The following is a 20,885-nucleotide window of genomic DNA, read 5'->3' as shown; positions in this document are numbered from 1 at the left end:
GTGATTTTTGAAACTCAAGGTCTCCCATCATCTCTCTCTGCCCAGCTGTGCTGGTGCGCACGAAAGTTCCCCAGGTAACCATTTATACTCATGCCCAGCCCTGGTGTTTCTTTCGTATTCACACAAATGGAGATGCATGCCCTAGAATTTATGAGTATTATATTTCATTAACTATTGAGGAGGAGGCAAGACTCCTGAATATTGCTTTACTAAAAGCATATACCCGAGGGCTGGGAGAAATTGCGTCGTGGTTAATAGCACTTGCTGCTCTCACAGAGGACCAGGGTTTGGTTCCCAGCACTCATAAGGCAGCTCACAACTATCTGCAACTTCAGTTCTAGAGTGATGCCCTCTTCTAGCCTTTGCAGGCACACATGTGGTGCATATACATATATACAGGCAAAACACTGATACACATAAAATAAAAAATTTATAAAAAAAAATTTCAAAAATAAAAGAGCAGTTCTTTTGAAAGTGTTTATTTGGTTGTGTATAGAAGCTGTATTTGGAACTAAAAACTCAAACTGTGGCGTCATGCGTTCCCTCTCAAATTCAAGAAGGAATGAAACTTCTAATCATCATTTTTTGTGCATTTTTTCCCACAAAGAACATGTCTGATAATGAACCATCTCACAGCCTTATCCTCCCTTCAAGGACTGCCTCTGTCACATAGCCTGAATCCCAATGCCTGGTCAAATAAAGAAAAAGAAAGCTGAGGAGCCTGCTGGAGGAAAGAGTCCACCACACCACCGCCCCACCGCCGGCCATACTCCTCTGCGCCCCTGAAAGGAAACTCATACAACTGCAAGTTCTAGAGGTGGCAGGAGGCTGAGCTCACAAAACCAAAGTGACAAACGCTTTGTCGAAGCTGGGAAAAGAACTGAGTCAGTAAAATGGCTGTCATGCAAGCCTGAGGAACTGAGTCTGGTTCACCGAATCTACACACAAAGTGAGAGAAGGCGGTTCCTGTTTGTAACCCAGTCCTGGGGAGGTAATGGCAGGTGCTTCCCTGTGGATCACTGATCAGCTAGCCTAGCATGGCTGCTGATCACTAGGTCATAGTAAGAGACTCTACCTCAAGACAAACAAACAAACAAACAAACCAAAACCACAAGGTGCATGGTTCCTAAGGAACAACACCCCAGGTTGATTCCTGGCATTCACACACATGCACACACATACATGTGCACCTGCACATATACAAGCACAGATACACATGAACACACATGTGCACACACACACACCCCAAAGGGAAAATACATTTTCTCATCACAGTATCTCTTCCCAAAGCACATGAGATGGGCGCTCCACGACACAGAGCTGCCCTTGCAGCAGTTTCAATGGGCGTGCTGCTCACCCGGGATGCTTGAGAGCCTTTCCCAAACTCACTCAGGCTTTTCTCGCTGTCTTCCCGCTCCAGGGAGCAGCCGATGAATGGAGGCTGGTTCTTTCTCGGGGCACAGGGTGCCTAATAAGAAAGGATAAGGAGGGACGCAGACAGAGAAGGCTATGTGCTTTGTAACAGAAGGCCTCAGTGGTGAGTCAGAAGGCAAGGGGCTTGGCAGACCAACCGGTTTGAGAGCAGTAAATTGGATTAGGATGAAATCCCTTCAAACTTCCCAAGATAGGCTGTGTTGTGTTCAAACACTGCCTGTGCCTCCCTGGATCCGTCTCCATGAGGACATTGAGCCTCCATTTGCTGAACTAACCTTTCCCCGACTTCAGCACAGAACACACGGAATGAAGCCATGGAAAAAGAAGTGGCAACCTTGTATCTCTACTCTAGACTATTATTTTCCCATGAAATAAATGCCCCACACTTGCTGGAAAGGCTTTGGGGTGAATACAGCTTTAGAACCAAGAGGAAAGAGCTGTGTAAGTATGAGGAGATTGCCAGGTGTGGTGGCGTGTACCTGCAATTGCTGTACCCGGGAGGCTGAAGTGGGAGGGTCACAAGTTCATTGTCATCCTAGACTATATGGTGAATTTCGGGCTAGCTTGAGACACAGCAAGACCTTCTCTTAAAAACAAAAACAAAAACAAATGTAGGAAGAAATTGTTTTAAGAAGCTAAATATCTAAACAATGTCTGATAATTGAAGCATGCTCTATGAAGGAAGGCTATAGTGACCTCAGAAAACCTTAAATCAAAGCAAAACTACATTGTAGAAGTCTGTGATAATTCTGGTGTTTGTAAAAAATGACAGCATGCTGGAAGTATCTTTTGAGAGCAAAAGGGACATTATATTTCTGCATTCACGTCATATCTGACTTTATGCCAGTAAAACTGTCTACCTACCCTCAAGAGCACTGACTGATCTCACACTCCCAAGTCACTGACTTCCAATACACCAGCAACCTCATTCACCACACCATAGACTTACCAGCTGCACATAATCCCATCACTTCCGCAACCTCCAGCTCTCAGGCAGAATAGATTAGTGGAGGCATAGGACAGGAAGAAAGAGGGTAAAAAAAAAAACTAGTGAGAAATATGGAGAAGATTCTGCATGCAGACCTGTGCCAAGTCTTATCCTGTGGAATAAGAAGTGTGGCGAGGCTGGGCATGGCGGGGTGCCTCTTTAATTCCAGCACTCGAGGCAGGTGTTGAAAGAAATAGAGTCCGTTTTTTTTTTTCAGGGTTGTTGGTCCTGAGAGGTTACTCCTGCTCCAGTAGATTACCCTACGTCCATGTGAATCTAAGCAGCAGTAAGTGAAGTCGGTGTGTTTATAAAAGACCACACGAAAGTTGGGAGGGCAGATAGGGAGGAATTGGAGAGAAGGGACTGAGAGGTAGACCACAACATAGTATATGCACACATGACATTCTCAAAGAAGAAAGTGGAAGGGGAGAACCGGCTCCACAAAATTACCTTCTGACCTCCACATATGCCCACACAGACATCATAAACACACACAAACATGTACATACGCACACGCGCGCACACACACACACACACACACACACAAATTTGGAAAGGGGTGGTAAACTCCCAAAAGGATGGGAAAATTCAGGGCGGGAGTGGGTAGAGAGATCAGTGAGGAAAAATGAGGTAGCCAGCAGAAGGCCACAGCAAGGGTCACAAGAGCTGTCACTGGGTTTTTAGTTTCCCATGTTACAGCCATTGTCTCGCCTGTCTTTGTGCATGCCAGTTCTGCAAACCATGTCATTTAACCATCGTAATTATTAATCATCGCTGTTAATTTGACTGAGTTTAAAAACACCTGGGAGTCACTCTTCCGGGCATGTCTGTGATGTTTCCAGAAAGGCTTAGCTGAGGAAAGACGTGCCCTGAATGCAGGTGATACGATTCCAGAAGGACAGAGCAGCGCCAGTCATCTCCCTCCGGTTCCTGATTGGATGGGATGTGAGCTGCCTCCATGATGGACCGCATCCTCCAACTGTGAGCCTAAAGACCCTGCCCTGAGTCACTTTTGCCATGTATTTTGCCAATAGCATTTCACGTTGTGTGCCTACTTGCAGTAATTGCAGGAAATAAAGAGTTTCATCTTCTGAGGGACAGTTAAGTGGGGGAAGAACCATAATGTGGGTCCCTCTTGACTAGTTGCAAGCATGCCCCTGTTGCATGGGCAAGCTTCCTCATACAGTTGCCACGCCTACATTCCCTTTCAGTGCCTCTTTGCGTAGAGCTAAGTTCTGACTCTCTTCAATCGCCTGCCTTGAACCCTGCCTCCTCCCTTTAACCTTTGCTCAGTGAGCCTCAAATTTTAGTTTCACCCAATCCACCTTTGTGTTGAAGTAGAAAAAATGAAGAAGAGGTCAGAAGAGTTGATTAAAACACTACAGCCCCATATCCATGAGCAGAGATTTATGCAGCAAGTCACTTTGGGTGCCCCCCCCATACCAATAGTTTGAACAAACTTCCCAGGTGCTTTTGCTGCGAAAGGTTCTTGGCCACATTTTGAATTGCCCTCTTCTGATGCTTTCCAGTTCTACATCATTCTCAGCTGATGCTACCGTGTTTGTCCCATACTCCCAATGGGACCGTGGGTGTCAAAAGCAAAAGCCACAGACATCGAGCCTGACAGTTAAGATGTATCCAGTCCTTCCCTGCTCCTGTTCTTTACGTTTTATCCCCTCCTCAGTTACCACATAACCTTATAATGGGCAATGAAAGGCAATAAACAAACACTTGTTAGAGAACAAAGTCAGGTGAAGTTCTGCATGCCTGTAACCCCAGCACTCAGGAGGCCAGCCTGATCAAGTTTCAGGCCAGACAGGGTGATATCTGGTGATATCCAGAGTGATATCCTGTCTCAGAAAAACAAAACTAAAACAAAGTAAAACTAAGATCCTTTGCTTACTCTTTCTCTTGTGTTTTGAGTATCTCTCTCTTTTCACCTTTTCCTTCCTCCTCTCTCCTTCCCATTTCTCTGGAAAATGTGAGTAACATGCAGCACCAAGGTAAAGGGAGTTTGTATTAGTGAGGACTCGCTGTATGAGCGACTTCAAGTTCGAGTGAGAGATAAATACAGTTGGAATGCATATATAGAAAACTTTCCATGAAGGGGAATAATGAAGAATACATAGATCTTATTTTTATGTTAAAATATGCACCCATATACATATATGGAAATATGTGTATCTATACATATATACATTCCTCAGAAAAGTTAGGTATTAGTAGTGATCATTTTAAATTAGTGGTATTTATTTTCTTCTTTATACTTTTTTCTATATTGTTTCATTGTTATTTATATGATTTATTTTTAATAGAATATAACTCAGACACTACATCTAGTAAAGAATATGTATTAATTGTATTAACAGTGCTGAGAGGGGAGAGTTGATGAGAGATTAAATGGGGACATTTTTCATGTGTAATAATGATTTTCTAGTTTTCTGAATGGGAGTATTTTTTTATTTGTCTCAGATATCCACAGATAAGAAGAATAATCAGATAACACACTGTGAATTCATTGCCACAATTTTTTCCTAAATACTCAACTCCAAATTAGTTTGGATGAAAAAATAACTAACCAACAAGAATCTCTTTATAACCATATATAACTGTAATACATACAATTTATCTGCACTCAGTAATAAAACAATAATAAGTCAGACATAGTAATATACTCCTGTAATCCTATCACTTGGAAAGCACAAGCTAGAAGATTATACATCTAAGTACAGTTTGGGCTATGTGCTGAGTTTCAGGCCAGCTTGGCCAACAAGGTGAGACTATCCCAAAAACAAACAAACTGGGCATGCTTACTGTACTAACACATGCAAATCAGAGGCAGGAGGAGTAGACATTCAAGTTTATCCTTGACTATATAGCAAGTTTAAGGCTAACATGAGCCACAGGAGATACAATTTAAAAAACAAACAAAATAAATAAATAGTAAAAATTATTTATGTAATACTAACACAAAAGCTCTACATGTTTTCCCTTCGGGTCAGTATGAGTTGCCCAAGTGTTGTGGGACAATAGTCTTGTACTTTGTAAAGATTTGTCAGTTGTATTGTTTTAATAAAACACTAAATGGCCAGTAGCCAGGCAGGAAGTGTAGGCGGGGTGACCAGAACAGGAGAATTCTGGGAAGAGGAAAGAGTCAGTCTGCAGTTGTCAGAGAGGAAGCCAGACACAGAGGAAGCAAGGTGAGAATGCCTCACTGATAAAAGGTACCAAGCCACATGTCTAACACAGACAAGAATTATGGGCTAATATAAGTTATGAGTTAATAAGAAGCCTGAGCTAATAGACCAATTAGTTTAGAATTAATGTAGGCCTTGGCGTGTTTCTTTGGAACTGAACGGCTGAAGGACTGGTCTGGACAGAACACTCGGTCAACACCCAAGACCTTCTCTTTTCTTTACTAAATTTGAGATTTGATATATCAGAAATTTAAAAGCATATATAGTTTTTGAGCCCAAAAATTCCAGGAATCTACCATGCAGATTCTTATCAAATTCTATGACTAAGGTACTGCCTGCAGAATTGTTTGTAACAAGTAAAGCTAGACACAATATATATGGCTTTCAATAGTGAATACATTATGCAAACTGCAGTCCATGCAGTGCACGCTAGACAACACTGTACCAGTGAGCTATCTCAACCTATCCTGTCAACATTTTGAACTTTTACAGCCAGAAGACAGTGAAAGGCATAGCGGAATGCTGGGATGCTGCAGGTCCACAGAGAGAAGCCACAACACAATTTCAACTGCCATTTGCCTCCATCCTTTCCTTAAAAATGAAGTCAATAGACGGTCATTTGAAAGAACTGATGGGGCCTGAAGGGAGCTGGGAGACTAGCCTTGCTGAACCATGCCTTTATAACTAGAAACAAGAGGAAATCATTAACAAAAAGTTCTTTTCTAATTGTTGCCCAGGGCACCTATGAAGTTCCTTCTTGATTTTTCATATCACCTACTGTTTATATCACCAGTGTGAAACATTTGTATTTCACTGGAAGCCAATGATACTCAGATACCTGCATAGAGATGATTAAAAACTCCATATTCATGCACAAAATCAAATGAGCATGCAGTACAAATGCACGTAGAACACTGGGTAAAAACTGAAGCTGTATTTCAGTAGAGGGTGGGAGAGATCACAGGGCTACCAGACAAGGCAACTTAGAGGTAATGACGACTTGACCTTTTCATTAGTGACTAGGCCAAGTCTGGAAAGGAAATGAAGGAAAGCAGAGAATAGATTAAGGAGAGTGATGCAATTTCTTTCTTCAAACAGGAGCTTATTTTGAGTATTACACATCCCCTATTTATAGCTAATACAGTTTGACATAGCTGTGTTCAAGTCAGAGCTGTTTCATCCGTCCATCTGTGTCAAAAAGCAGTCTTCCTTTCAGGCTTTCGTCACAAGCTAGAATTAATAATACTCCAGCAGCTGTTGTGGGTTGATTGACTCTCAAGTACAATCACAGATCACAGTCACTTAAAACACATTTCATCTTAGAAACCTGGGTACGTGCCTTCTTGTAACTACACGGTTAGGCTATAACATTGGACTTCAGAATCGTGCCTACATATTAACCATATTCTCTTCCACCACGGTCCATAGTCCTTGCCCGGAAGCACTGCTCAGCTGTTTGGTTTACCAATACAGTAGCTGTGAAACCTCCAGGCACCTGTAAGACTTCTGCAAGTATATGAGTAGCATTGCAAAGCAAACGGCCGTGGAAGCTTACAAAGCAATTTATCCCATATTCCTTTTGCGTCACCCCAAACTTATCAGTGGTTTGACAAGTGAAACATCTCCAAGTTGAGTTAAAGCAATTTTCCCCTCCGAACACTCACCACAGTGTAGTAATTCTTGGTAAGTGGAGCAGCGTCAAATCCTTTGACAGCTTTAGGGGACAGAGGTCTCTCTGTGGAAAAGACATTGAGATAGTGTTAATACCACACAACGCCACGGTGGACATTTGATACCACAGGACAGACTGTAAAGATTCCAAGTGGAAAGATCAAGGAAATGTGCCTTTTTAAGTAAGTGGAAGCATCACTAAACTTCAGAAGGTCAAAGTTTAACCTTCTTGTTCAGACTTCTCAAGTCCCAAGGGAGGAACAGTCCAAAGAGTTAATGGCAGAGCCAGGACAAGAGTATCACTCTCAGTTTGGTTTTATCTATGGAAGTCAGAGTCTTCATTCAATTTATTCAAAACAGGGTAAGTGAAACCAAAGCAAACTGTGGTGTATTTGTAACCGGCAGATTATCATACAACCAGAAAAGAACATAATACCAACCATTCCTTTCTTGGAGGTGCCTACTGTGCCAACAATAAAATAGTCATAATCTTCAACTTGCTGAAAATATGTTTAAAATGCTTCTCTGTTTTCTTTATTGTTTTAATATTGCTATATTGTATTAGAAAATGCTTCCTTTCCTCTACAAAGTTAATCTTACCTATTAACTCACAACCATAGGCTATCCTAGGACAGTATGCTATTTAAAATAAAACACAAAAGCACTCATATTTCTATTTATGAGATAGAGTTTTGCCATGTATCCCAAGGAAGCCTTGAACTCCTGATTCTCCTGTTTCATTCACCCAAGTGCTGCAGATTACAGGTGTGCTAAATGCTGAGCAGTATCATTGCAGAGTATCTCCAGCATGCATTGTCTCCTTTTCTTCATTTTGCTTTGGGTTGATTATTTTCCTATATTATACACTGCTTCAAACCCTTTCTGAATCCTGGAGGACTGCACATGGCCAAGTAAGAGTATGTCATCACACATTAATATTCTTTTAAAATATTTTTTCAAGTTATGATTCTTTTACAGAACAACCTTAAAAATTAAAAATATAAAAACATAAATAAATTACAGTGATTTTCCATTATCCAAAGTTAAGCATCATTCTGAGTAATAATTATTTATTATGTATTTTCATTCTTTTATGAATGTGTATGTGTGAGTACACATACATCTTTTCCTATAGTCTTGTAATTCTATTACAATACAGTTTCATAAATATTTCCCATATAATATTGATTTTAATTTTTATTGTATTAAAAATATTCCTAATATTTATTTGGGACTAAGTAGCATTAAAGACATTTTATCTATCTTTACAGCACCCTGTTAATGGAGATCATCTTATTTTACAAAGGAGAGAGAACATGAAACCAGGAATGTAATGTCCTTCGCCTAAGGTCATGCAGAGAGGAAACTGGCAGAACCAAGATCAAAGCTGAGGCAGAACTTCCTAAGTAGGCGCTGCCCCCAATCAATAGGATTCCCAGAGCCAAAACTACTTAAAGGGCTTGGTCAATAGCACTGGGCAGAAGCTGACGCAGGACTTCAGTAAAGAGTACAAGTTAAGTTTTTTGTTCAATTATTATCTAAACTAATCTTGATAAAAATAAAATTTTTGAGTCTAGTGTGGTGGGTCAAACTTACAATCCTAGTCCTAAACAGAATGAGGCAGGAGGATTATCATAAATTTTAGAAGCGCTAAGGATACCTAGGAAGTGGAAGGTCAACTGAGCTACATAACAAGACTATCTCAAAAAAATGAAGAAATGAAGATCACTTTTTAGTATAAAAGCAAGGTCTACAGACACAACACATGGAACATATTCTATCTCCTTTGATCTCAGAAACTAAGCAAGGTTAGGTCTGGTTGGTCTGTGGATGGAAGACACCAGCAAGATGTTGTCACCAATCAGAAGCAAGACCAAGAAAAGTGCATTCCGCTGATGGAGTGCCTTCTAAGACATAGCCAAGGGCAGGAAGGGCTATGGAATGCATAGTGGAATTGAAACACAATGTTAACTATGCAAAGGAGAACGGAGGAGACTCAGACATGAAAGGAGTAGATGCTTTAGAGATTTCTTGATAACTGGGATGACTGAATGCCACGGAAAAAGAATTAGTTCTTTGAAAATGTAAGCAAAAGTAAGGATGGGAGAGACAACAATGCATGAAATTGTTAAAGAGAAAAGTTAGTAACAGTTTTACATATTTTTCAAAAAATTAATAAAATAATCAAAGCTCTAATAAGAAAGGAAGAGTGAGACAGAGAGAACAAACTACCAATATCAGGGGCCATAGATGACTCAGTAGGTAAAGGTCCTTGCTGACAAACTGAGTTTGAGCCCTGGACCCACACAGTGGCAGAGGGGAGTTGACTCCCGATTCCCAAAGTTGTCCTTTCACCTCTACTTTGTTTGCACACACATGGGGGGGGGAGATTTAATTAAATTTTTAAGAAATAACTTATCAGTAACGGGGATGAAACGGATGAAACAAAAGATTTTACTCCAGAATCTAGAAAATAGGGAATATTTTTATTTATTTATGAGACAGGGTCTCATATATAAGGAAGAGTAGTTTCCTAATCTGCCTTAGTACAAATCCAATTAACCATGCACCTAATCATCTTCTCGAATAATTTAATGACTCCTTAACAGGGTCAGTTGGAGAAAATAGGATTGGTTTAAAATCTTTGTTTTAAACCATGCTTGTTTCAATATTTTCTGTCATGGAAATTTTTGCATGGAAAAGGAGAAGGTATCTTTCCTTATTTCTATCTTTTGCTTTTTCCCTTCTTTCTTCCACAATGATTTGGGGGGGGGGGTGTTTTTGGTTTTGCTTTTATTTTTAGACATGGTTTCTCTGTGCAGCCCTAACTGCCCTGGAACTCACTCTGTAGACCTGACTAGCCCAGAACTCACAGAGATTCACCTGCCTCTGCCTGCCAAGTGTTGCGATTAAAGGCTCACAGCACCACTGCCTGACTCCATGCTTCTTTTGAAGATAGTTTTGCCAGCAGTCCAGTTGACTGAAAATTCATGATCATCCTCCATCTTCAGCATCCTGAGTGTTAGGATTATACGTGTAACTCACAATGACTGTCTTGGGAGAAGGTGAATGAAGAATCTGTACACAAACCTTAGCTTTTAGGACAAGTGAAATGGCTCAGAGAATAAAGATGTTTGTTGTTTGCCACCAAGCCTGAAAGATTTAGTTTGACAATTTTCTTTAATTTTGCCAAATACAATTATACTGGATATTGTTACTGATTCTTGCTTGATAACTGTTTTGTTTTATGTAATTTTATTATGTTAAAGTAAAAACCTTCCTTTTTGATTAGACAGAAACAGGGAAATGCTGTGGTATGGTCTTTCTGCATGCTGTGAATATGTATTGCTTTCATTTACTGATAAATCAAAGTGCTTTGGCCAATGGCAAGGAAGGATGGAGCCAGGCAGGAAATCCAAGAAGAGATATAGGAAGCGGAGAGTCCGGGAGATGCCAGCCAGCCAGCCACTAAAGAAGCAAGACAGATAAAAAAATGAGGTAACATGGCAAAGTATAGATTTAAAAATATGAGTAAATTTAAATGTAAGATCTAGCTAGTAATAAACCTGAGCCATTGCCCAAGCATTTATAAATAATATTAAGTCTCTGAGTGGTTATTCAGAAACTGGTGGGTGGGAGAGAAACCTCTGATTACACATACATCTTTTATTTATTTTCAGTTTATATGAAGGAGTGTTTTACCTGCATATGTGTACACCAACTACATACATGTCTGGTTCCTTCAAAGGCCAGTGGATGGTGTTGGAGCCCCTGGAACTAGAGTTTACAGACAGTTGTGAGCCTCCAAGCGGGTGCTGGAAATTGAACCCAGGTCCTCAGAAGTAGCAGTGACTAATTCTAGCCATGAGCCATCTCTCCAACCCCATTGTGGCTTCTGGATGTCACTGATGTTGAAGTTCTGTCCTCTCAGTGAGACGTTTTTATTGTCATGCTCACAAAGACCTACTACATCTTTAACCTGAAGGACGTGCTGAAAGCTTGCTGTTTCTCCTCTCTGTGTCTCTGTCTCTCTCTGTGTGTAAGAGAGAGACAGAGAGACTCAGTTTCTTGCCTATCTATTATATTTTGTGGGTTGTTCTTTGTGCTGCACTTCTCTCAAAGAGCAGGGGAAAGCACTGCCTCTGTGCCTCTGAGCACAGTAATATCTGCTCAAGACCTACAGTGGAATCTAGAACTTAATATGCCACTCCCCGAAGACAAATTTACCCTAGCACTAAGTGTTCTTGGGAATGACAGTCTCAAGAGATGGAAACTGCATAGCACTCCCCTGGCACAACCCTCTACAGGGGGGAGGGTTATATGTCCCTGGGATTGCATTGTCATTACATGCCATTACAAAAATACTCTGAGTATTAGGTTGAATGTCTCACCTCCCAGGCTAGATGTGTGAATTTGCCAGAATCACTGACTGTCCAAGTGACTATATGGCTATACCTTTGGCCCAATTGGAGGAAAGTTAGAGATTTCTCAAGTTCTTCAGTTCCATTCCTGATTCAACTTCATAGAAAGATAAAAGAGATTGTTCAGCACTGGGGTTTAAAATGTGTCTATGGAATACACATTTCATCTTTGAATCAATCTATAAGTCATTTTCACCCTCTCTGAAGACTAGTCTTGCTTTCTAAGCTTACATATCAGCAAAGAATTCATAGAAAGAAATTTATAAATAGGCAGCCATTCACAATCATTGAATATGAGGAATTCAACATGTTCTCTGGTGACATTCTAAGTAAATTTGGTAGAGCTAGCAAGAGTTTAGGTAGAAAAGAATTCAAATAAACAAAACTTTATTGCTTATTTAACTTTCCTAACAAAATACTTAATGCCTTCCTTCATTTACACCAAGCTAAACTTTGATACTGGTCCAAAGCTCACTCTGCTTGTCTGACCACAGAAGTTCACTGGTTTCCTCTGACCAATGACTAGGAGTTACTTTATCCTTTTCTCCCTTCTATGCCCATCTGCTGGCTCCCTGCTTTTCAGTACGTAGCTCAAACACGACGTCCTGCATTAAGTATTCCATAACCTCTTCACCCTTAATACATTCTCTGACTCTGAATATTGCTGATCTGCAATGTAATTCATAATGTTATTATTCACTGTCATATTGTCACTCATGTTTCATCTTCAGCTTTTCTATTTACCTTTCTATCTATTCAATAATCCTCAGACATTTCACCATTGTCAGTACTAACACCTTTGCACACCCAACACACACACACACACATACACATACCTTTCTTCTATCTTTTCTCTAAATGGAGTCCAGCACTTTATTACTCCATCATCTGTTACTATATCAAAATATTTATAGCTAAGTGCCTGTAAAAAGTAGGTTTCCTTATCTCACAGTTCTGGAAGCTGAATGTCTGAGATTGGGTGGTCTTATTCATTTGGCCTCTGGGAAGGGCCTCCTTAGCTAGATAACACTATGGAAGTAAAACAAAAAGAGAATTGGCCATGGGAAGAAGAGGAGATTGCAAAGACAGAAGACCACTGAGATTCAGGAGCCAGATTTACTCTCTTTATACCAACCACTGTAACAGAAACTATTCAATGTGCCGAAAGAACTACTTTAATCTCTCTTCCAAGGGTGTTGTCCCTAAAATTTTAAGTGCACTTGCAACTGCAGTATATGCGATGTGGAGACAGGAGGATCAATAATTCAAGGTCTTCCAACTTTATGTAGAGAACTTGAGGAGAAAGAGGGGAGAGTAAAAGGAAGGGATAGAGAGGAGAGGGTAAAGGAGAGGAGACAAAAAAGAGAGATGAAGAGAGGAGGAAGAAAGGGAGAAGAGAAAAGGAAGGGAAAAGAAAGAAGAGAAGGGAAGGGAAGGGAAAGGAAAGGAAGGGAAGGGAAGGGAAAAGAAGGGAAACAATAAAAAGAATATACAAACATGAGTAGTTTCCCCCTTTGCCCCATCTGCTTATATTATGTACCTCTCTTCTCGCTAGTATCCATTACATCATGTAGTCAGCTAAATCACTAAATGTACTATATTGCAATGATATCTTCTCCCACTAATCTGGAAGCAATGAGTTAAGAGTCAGACTTATGCTTTTCTGTCCCACCAGTGTCCTGGACAAGAATTAATAAGCTAATCATGGGAAACAAATCTTTATTGAGCAGCCAGATAATTGATAACACATTCCCTTAAGAAGTTCATCATCAGGTTGAACCTCTAGATTTGGATATTCCTTGTCTCTTCCCTTGTCCTCATGCGCATGCTCTTTGGTTCTGTTTCAGCAACATCTCCCACATCCATGCACTTTTCTGTCTCTCCACTCTCACTCTCTCCATTGCCAGTTACAAGGCAGAATCCTGACCCACCACTCCTCTGAAATGCAGCCATCTCCCAGAACACATATGATCCTCTGCTTCAACCTCACATTTAAGAGAATCCAACTGGGGCTTGGACATAAGTTGGTAGAGTGCTTGCATAATATATATGAGGTTCTGGGTTCCATTCCCAGCATCACATAAAGAAGGTATGGCAACACAAGCCTGCAGTCCCAGTACGTAAGAGATGCAGGCAGAAATATCAGAATCTCTGGGTCATCGCATCATACATAGTGGATTCAAGGCTAGCCAGACCTATGTGTGACTAGCTTTAAAAGAAAAAGTATAACAAAATAGTTATTTTCAAGAAAATGGATAGATTATAAAGTTAATCAAAATAAACTAAGCTTACAAAGACAAATATTATAGGTTTTGTCATATACAGAATTATTGTGGGATTATCTTTTTGTATACTGTAAAACTGTGTCTCTGCCTAAGGTATCTTCTGATTGGTTTATTAAGGAGTGGAATGGCCAATAGCTAAGCAGGATAGAATAGATGGGACTTCCAGGAAGAGGGAAGATGAGAGATACCAGTGAGACATGGAGGAAGTCAGACATACAAAACAGAAGAGAGGCTTAAAATAAGTCACATGGTAACATGTAGATTAATAGAAGCAGGTTATAAGAGCTAACTGGGAACAAGCCTAAGCTAAAGGCAAAACTTCCATAATTAATAACAAGTGTATGTGTCATAGTTTGGGGGCTGGTGGGCCAAGAAAGTCCAACTACACAGAACCTAGATTGCATATGTAGGACGTGAGAGTAGAGAGCTAGCTGGAAGGAGAGGGAACAACTACTAAGGCTTAAGAGAATATGGTGGTGTGAATAAGAATGCCTGCCCATAGGCTCAAAATTGAATGCTTGGTCAACAGGGAGTGAAAATCTTTGATAGGGTTAGAAGGACTAGAAAATGTGTCTTTGTTGGAATAGGTGTGACTTTGTTAGAGGAAGTGTGTCACTGGGGGTAGGCTTTGAGGTTTCCAAAGTTCATGCCAGGCCCAGTCTCCCTTTCTCTCTACCTGCAGATAAGGGTGTAGCTCTCAGAGCCTGCCTGCATACCACCATGCTTCCTCACCAAGATGACGATGGACTAAACCTCTGAAAGTGTAAGCAAGCCCCCAATTAAATACCGTTTAAAAGAAGAGTTACCTTGGTCATAGTTTCTCTTCACAGCAATAGAACGGTGACTAAGACAGGACAGATGAGAACAAGGGTGTTATGGGGGAGAAAGAAAATATTGCATACTTTTTTACATATAGAATCTACATATATGTAGACACACACACACACACACACACACACACACACATATATATATATATATATATATATATATATATATAGAGAGAGAGAGAGAGAGAGAGAGAGAGAAACATTAAAGAAGAAGTGGGATTATTTACAGGAGGAGAAGAAATAGCAAGAGAGGCAGAGGAGAGCTGGGAGAGGGGAAGTGGAGTCTATGAAAATGTAATAATAAAATTTATCTTATTGCCTTAGGGTTTCTACAAGAAGTAGACTGTCACACTTGGTGAAGCTTGAGCAAAAGAGCCCTCAAAGACTGCCCCCCACAGCGACACCTTTCCTCCCACAAGGCCACAGCTGTTTTGACAAGGCTACACTTCCTATCAGTGCCACTCCCTTTGGGGATCATTTTCTTTCAAACCACCACATGTGTGCATTGCCTTTACAAATTCATGTTTAAATATGTCCGTGAAAAATAAAAAGCAACTTGACATTGCTATAGCCATCTTCATAGAGCTCTAGCTCAAGGACCTGGCCTTTTCCATGTATTTCATGGCCAGGGAAAATCATCCTGCCTGCTACTCTATACCTCCCTACAAGCGTTCTCTACCCCACTCTCTCTAACCTCTCACCAGGCAGAACCACCTTCAAATCTTCAGAACCCTGTTCAAGGACTTGTCCTCAACTTAGAATATTGCTAACCAAATTGTTTCTTCATTGCTCCAGTAGTCCATTGTTTAGACCTTTGTCTGCACTGCCTGTTCTGCCACATGCTGTTACTGTAAGCTAAGCACATAAAGCTAAGAAGGTCCTATGGGCAGAGTCTTTGGGCACTATTGTTAGGGACACCCCAAGTGGATAGCAGGTACTCAGTGAACAAGATGAATGTAATTTTATCACCTAACTCACAATATTCATTCATTTTACAATATGATCTTTTTCTGAAACTGTGGTGTTTTGGTTTATATTCATTGTACATAGTATTAGGCTGTTAACGCACAATTTATTTCAAGTAAATCATGTACTTTGACCATATTTAACCCATAAATGTCTTTATTTTGTTTTGGTCTTGATTTTTTGAGACAGGGCTCACTCTGTAGCCCAGGCTGGCCTTGAGCTCATGGGCAAGTATCCTGTCTCACTCCCCAAATTATAGGCATGAGCCATCACACCCAGACATTTTACCAATATTTAACAAGCATAAATAAAGCAGAGGAGGATCTCTGGTTTTGTAGTATTTACATTTTAAAGGTAAAATATGGGCAGTAAATGAGTAAAGAAATAATATAGGATATTAGGGGAAGAAAGCAATAGAGCAAAGAGAGAAGCAGGACAGAGAGATGGGTGGACGCAACAGGAAAAGAATTCACCTCTGTCCTGGGTGACTCAGGAAGACGCTGCTACTACGTGCTCAAGAGAGCAGACCTGGAGGTCACAAGGCCAGCAGCAGTGCAGAAATCTGAGGAGAGCATTGCCAATGGCTGGACAGCCAGGTAGGCCAAGAGACCAGTGTGCATAAAGTGGAATGAGATCACCTAGGGACAAAGTTGGGACAGTACTACTGTGGTGACCTAGGCTTTTATACTTCTGGGAGGGGCCATGATTTGGGTTACATTGTTAATGAACTGCCCTGATTACCGAGTTAAGGCTAGATTACAGAAGTGACAAGAACAGCAGAGGGGCTGACGAGAAAGTGGTGACAATGAACCTCATGAGAGATGCTGTTCCACATACATCAGATCCGAGAACTTCCTGGCCTCACAAACTTCCTGGACTCTGAAGCCACACCTACTCTCACCAGCAGGCTGTTTCTTGGGATCCCCTAACTGCTAAAATCAGACCAGAGATTGCTAATCTGAGTCTTAAACCAGAGAACCCCAAGAAAAACCCAAAGAGAAGGGAGAGCAAGGCCTAGGGTTGTCCATAGCACATTGCTATAAGACGTCAAAGTGAGAGTCACGCTGTCCACTTCTCTACCCTTTAAGCAATGCTTGGAATTTCTAGGCAAGGCAACCAAAGTCGTTTCTTTTAGCTTTGTAGATGAGGACACTGCACCAGGGAACATTCGGTGTAAATCTGGAAAATGGTTTAGGGGTCCTGACAACCGGATTATGTCAAAGGAAAGCTACGGCAGGGAGTGAAGGTCAGCTGTAAAAATAATCAAAACCAAGGAAATTCCAGGCAGGGCCTGTGAAAATACTTCCAGAGCTTAAAAAAGTCTCAATTCCCAGCAAATAAAAATTCTGAGGACTGGGACTCTAGATCAGAGGTAAATAAATCTCTTGCCCAGCATGTATAAGAGCTGGGGTCCATGCCCAGCATGCATTAGGAGCTGGGGAACATGCCCAGCATGTATTAGGAGCTGGGGAACATGCCTAGCATGTATTAGGAGCTGGGGTTCATGCCCAGCATGTATTAGGAGCTGGGGTCCATGCCCAGCATGTATTAGGAGCTGGGGTCCATGCCCAGCATGTATAAGAGCTGGGGTCCATGCCTAGCATGTATTAGGAGCTGGGGTCCATGCCCAGCATGTATTAGGAGCTGGGGTTCATGCCTAACGTAACAAAAACTGATGAGAAGTCCATACAAACAAATATTTATAAGTCCTCTAGGAAATACATTCCATTCAATGAGAAGCTCCCCTCCCCCATCCCAGAACACAGAAAGTTGAACAACTGAATTTCATCTTAAGAACTTTTAAGGAAAGCCTTCCAAGTGATAATTATCTGGGGCCAGCTGTGCAGGGAGAAGGAACTTTCATGATCTATACTATACTTCTGAGATGTTTTATTTTAATTAGAGTGAGTGTATATTTTTACTAATTAAATGTGTCAATGTAAAAATCGATGTGTCCGTGTGAGCATGATGTGTGTGTGGGAGATGGCACTCCGACCATGGCATGCATACCGAGCTCAAAGGACTGCTTTGTGGGGCTGGTTCTCTCCTTCACTCTTCCATAGGTCCTAGGGAATCAGACTCAGGCAACCAGTGCCTTGCTGTACAGCGGGCACCTTCACCCAGTGCGCATCTCACTGGCCCTCCACTATCATTTCTTAAATTAAAATTTATTTATTTATTTATTCATTCATTCACTTATTCTAGCGGGCATGAACTGTGGTGCATATATAGGGGTCAGAGAAAAACCTTTGGGAGTTGTGGGTTCTCTCCTTCTACCACGTGCCCTGGAGATCGAACTCATGGCAGGCTTGGCAGGAAGCACCCCTACTCTTTGAACCACCCAGTGGCCCCATCAATTAGGAAGCCTTAACGGAAAAATGAAGAAGAGACAATACAAGGAGGATCAAGCTATTGAAAAGAGCCCCTGGGCAAATATTTTTGAAAAATGAAAAGATGGACTAACAGCACTTTTATCGGCACTATCACATCCTTTACTAAACTGACTGCAAAGGGTCCTACGGAATGTTGTTGCTGTTTGGTTTATTTGAGACAGGGTATTATGTAGCCCACGTTGGCCTAGAACCCCTTTTACAGGTAAAATGACCTTAAACTCTTAATCCACCCACCTCCACTTCCCCAGGGTTAGGAGTCCAGATGTACTCCATGATACTCTGCTAATTTCTGCTAAGTATCACAAGAAGAATCTGCCTTCTTATTTAAGAAGGACAAACAAGTTACCCAAAAAAGCCTCTAAAACAAACTTCTAAAGAGCAATTAAAGTCTATTGTGTGTACATTATTCAGAAAAGGGGAAAGCAATTCCTGGTGTACAATAAGCTAAGGACAATCTTGTTCCTAACGCGGTCAGCCAGGCAGCTTTCCGCCCGAGCAGTTATCTCGCTCACACATCTCCGAGGCAGTAAGCCTTTGGTCTGCTTAAAGGGTGCAGAGCTAAAAAGGGAAGTTAGCTCTCAACTTCTCTTGTTATTGTATTCTGTCTGCCATGGTGATTCTCAGAGGAGCAGGAAGGGCTCTGCGCTGTGCACTCTGGGCTAGAATCGGTAGACAGAAAGGCACGTAGTTACAGTACAACAGTGGTCTGAACGTTGAATTCCTTTGCTTATTTGGTTTTCTCATAGTCTAAATACAACTTTGTTTCGACATTTGTAACTATTCCCAGTTCTGTCCTAGTCTTATTTTGGATGTACACACATACATGTATCAACTGTTCCTGTTAAGCAATTTAAACCAAAACATTTTCAGTACGAACACCAAGAAGGAACAAGTGTTGCACATAAGACTTGGCAAAAGCTTTACTCACCGCTGGGTTTAATTTCTCGGACATAATTACTAGGGAACCATCCTGTTCTCCCATTTAACGTGCCTTCCCACCAGCCTCCTTCTTCAACTCGAGTGACATAAATGATGTCGCCTTTACAGACTGACAGTTCGTCTTCATTCGTCTGCCTGAAGTTGAATCTCGCCTTTACTATCAACTGGTGACTTCCATTTTCCGTCATTTCCTAGAGAAACAAAAGCCACACCAGATGAAGTGCCCGTCTAATTGAGGCCAGCGCAGAAATTATGTAGACGTCAGCAAAGTGGAGTGACCAAGGCCATAACCCCAGGGCTCTAGGGAAATGCCTCAGCAGTTAAGAATGCTGGCTACTCTTACAGAGGAACTGGGTTCAGGTCCTAGCACCCACATGGCAGTTCACAACCATCTGTGACTACTCGAGTTCCAGGGAAATCATTGTGCTTTTCTGGTCTTCTTGGGCACTTTTGTAAGTGGCACACAGACATACATACAGGCAAAACACCTATACCCGTAAAACATATCTTTTTCCATTTTTAAAAAAGTAAAACCGCGGACCCATCTCATTTATTTATTTTATTTGTTTGTTTATTTTGTTCTTTTTTTTCCCCAGGACAGTCTCTCACATTAGCTCAGGCTGGCCTGGAATTTGCTAAGTAGCCTGGCCAGGACTCACAGCAATCCTCCTGCCTCTCAGCCTCCTAAGTGCTGGGATTGCAGCTATGTGATATCGTGCCTAGCTTAGCCTCTGTTTTGAATTTAGAAGTCTCTGAGTATGTCTCAGGACAGATTAATAACCCCTTCAAATCGATATGCAAGCATCTGCAAGGTCTTGGGGAATGATGACCCGAGTTTCACCCCAGGAGCCCCTGGTGGAAGGGAAAAAGGAACTGACTCCCAAATGTTGTTTCCTGACCTCACATGTATCTGCACTATATACAGACAGCACATGTACACACAACAATAACAGCAATAATAATAATAATAATAATAATAATAATACAAAATTTTAAAATAAAACTTGCGTTTGTCAGAGTGAACATTTTCGAGGGAGTCACAGCTTTTGGTTCCCTTTTCTTTCATCAGTTTTCTAAACGTGGCTGCTTAGTTGCAGCAGCTACTACAGCGAACTTAATATACTATTCCATCCTGCTTCTCGCCAACGTAAAATTTGGTCCCAACGTTAGCTGCTAAACTACCCTTATAAAAACCACTCCTGTCTCTCAGTTAACAAATCTCAACTAGGCTGGCCTTAAGTCAAAAGTAAAGATCACTTGTCGCAGTTAGGCTGGGTAGGGGAAGGCACACATCTGTGATCCTAGCCCTGAGGATTTGAAGGGAGGAAGATCAGGAGTTCAAGGTTATCCTCAGCTACACATCGAGTTCAAGGTGAGCCCGAGCTACATGAGACTGCCTCAAAACACCCACAATTACATAAATAAGAAGTTCTGGGCTTAACTTCTGAGAGTTACAGATCCTTATGAGAATCTGATAAGTTCAACGCAGTTTTCCTTGCCCATATTAATCTGTGCACACAAGCTTTTATATGCAATATAAGAGGGACAAAGACTATGGTGCCATAGCATTCACCAGCTTCTCTAAAGGATCTGTTGGGGCAGCTGGGCTGTAACTCCAGGGGTAGCATGCTTATTTGGAAGCCCTGGTTCAATCCTCAGAAGTGTATAGGCCAAGTATGACTGCACACACTGGTAATCCTAGCACTTGGGAAGTGGAGGCAAGAGGACCTGAAGTTCAAGGTCATTCTACCTCCCAAGAGT

General features: G+C 41.3%; 1 protein-coding gene across 7 annotated transcripts in view; it reads right to left on the bottom strand.

Annotated features, from left to right (window-relative positions):
- Positions 1–20,885, bottom strand: part of Arhgef6 (Rac/Cdc42 guanine nucleotide exchange factor 6) — a 120,016-nt gene that overhangs the window by 62,513 nt on the left and 36,618 nt on the right. For all 7 annotated transcript variants that reach the window (XM_048457518.3, XM_048457519.3, XM_048457515.3 and 4 more), the window contains 2 exons: positions 19,114–19,315; positions 7,284–7,354 (listed from right to left, as the gene is read on the bottom strand). In XM_048457518.3, the coding sequence (XP_048313475.1) occupies positions 7,284–7,354; positions 19,114–19,315 (273 nt within the window). The remainder of the gene's footprint in view (positions 1–7,283; positions 7,355–19,113; positions 19,316–20,885) is intronic.

This window comes from Myodes glareolus, chromosome X, assembly GCF_982192425.1.
Source record: "Myodes glareolus chromosome X, mMyoGla1.1, whole genome shotgun sequence".
Lineage (NCBI taxonomy): Eukaryota > Metazoa > Chordata > Mammalia > Rodentia > Cricetidae > Myodes > Myodes glareolus.
The sequence above is the reverse complement of the archived record's forward strand: the minus strand, read 5'-3'. Positions and strand labels throughout refer to the sequence as shown.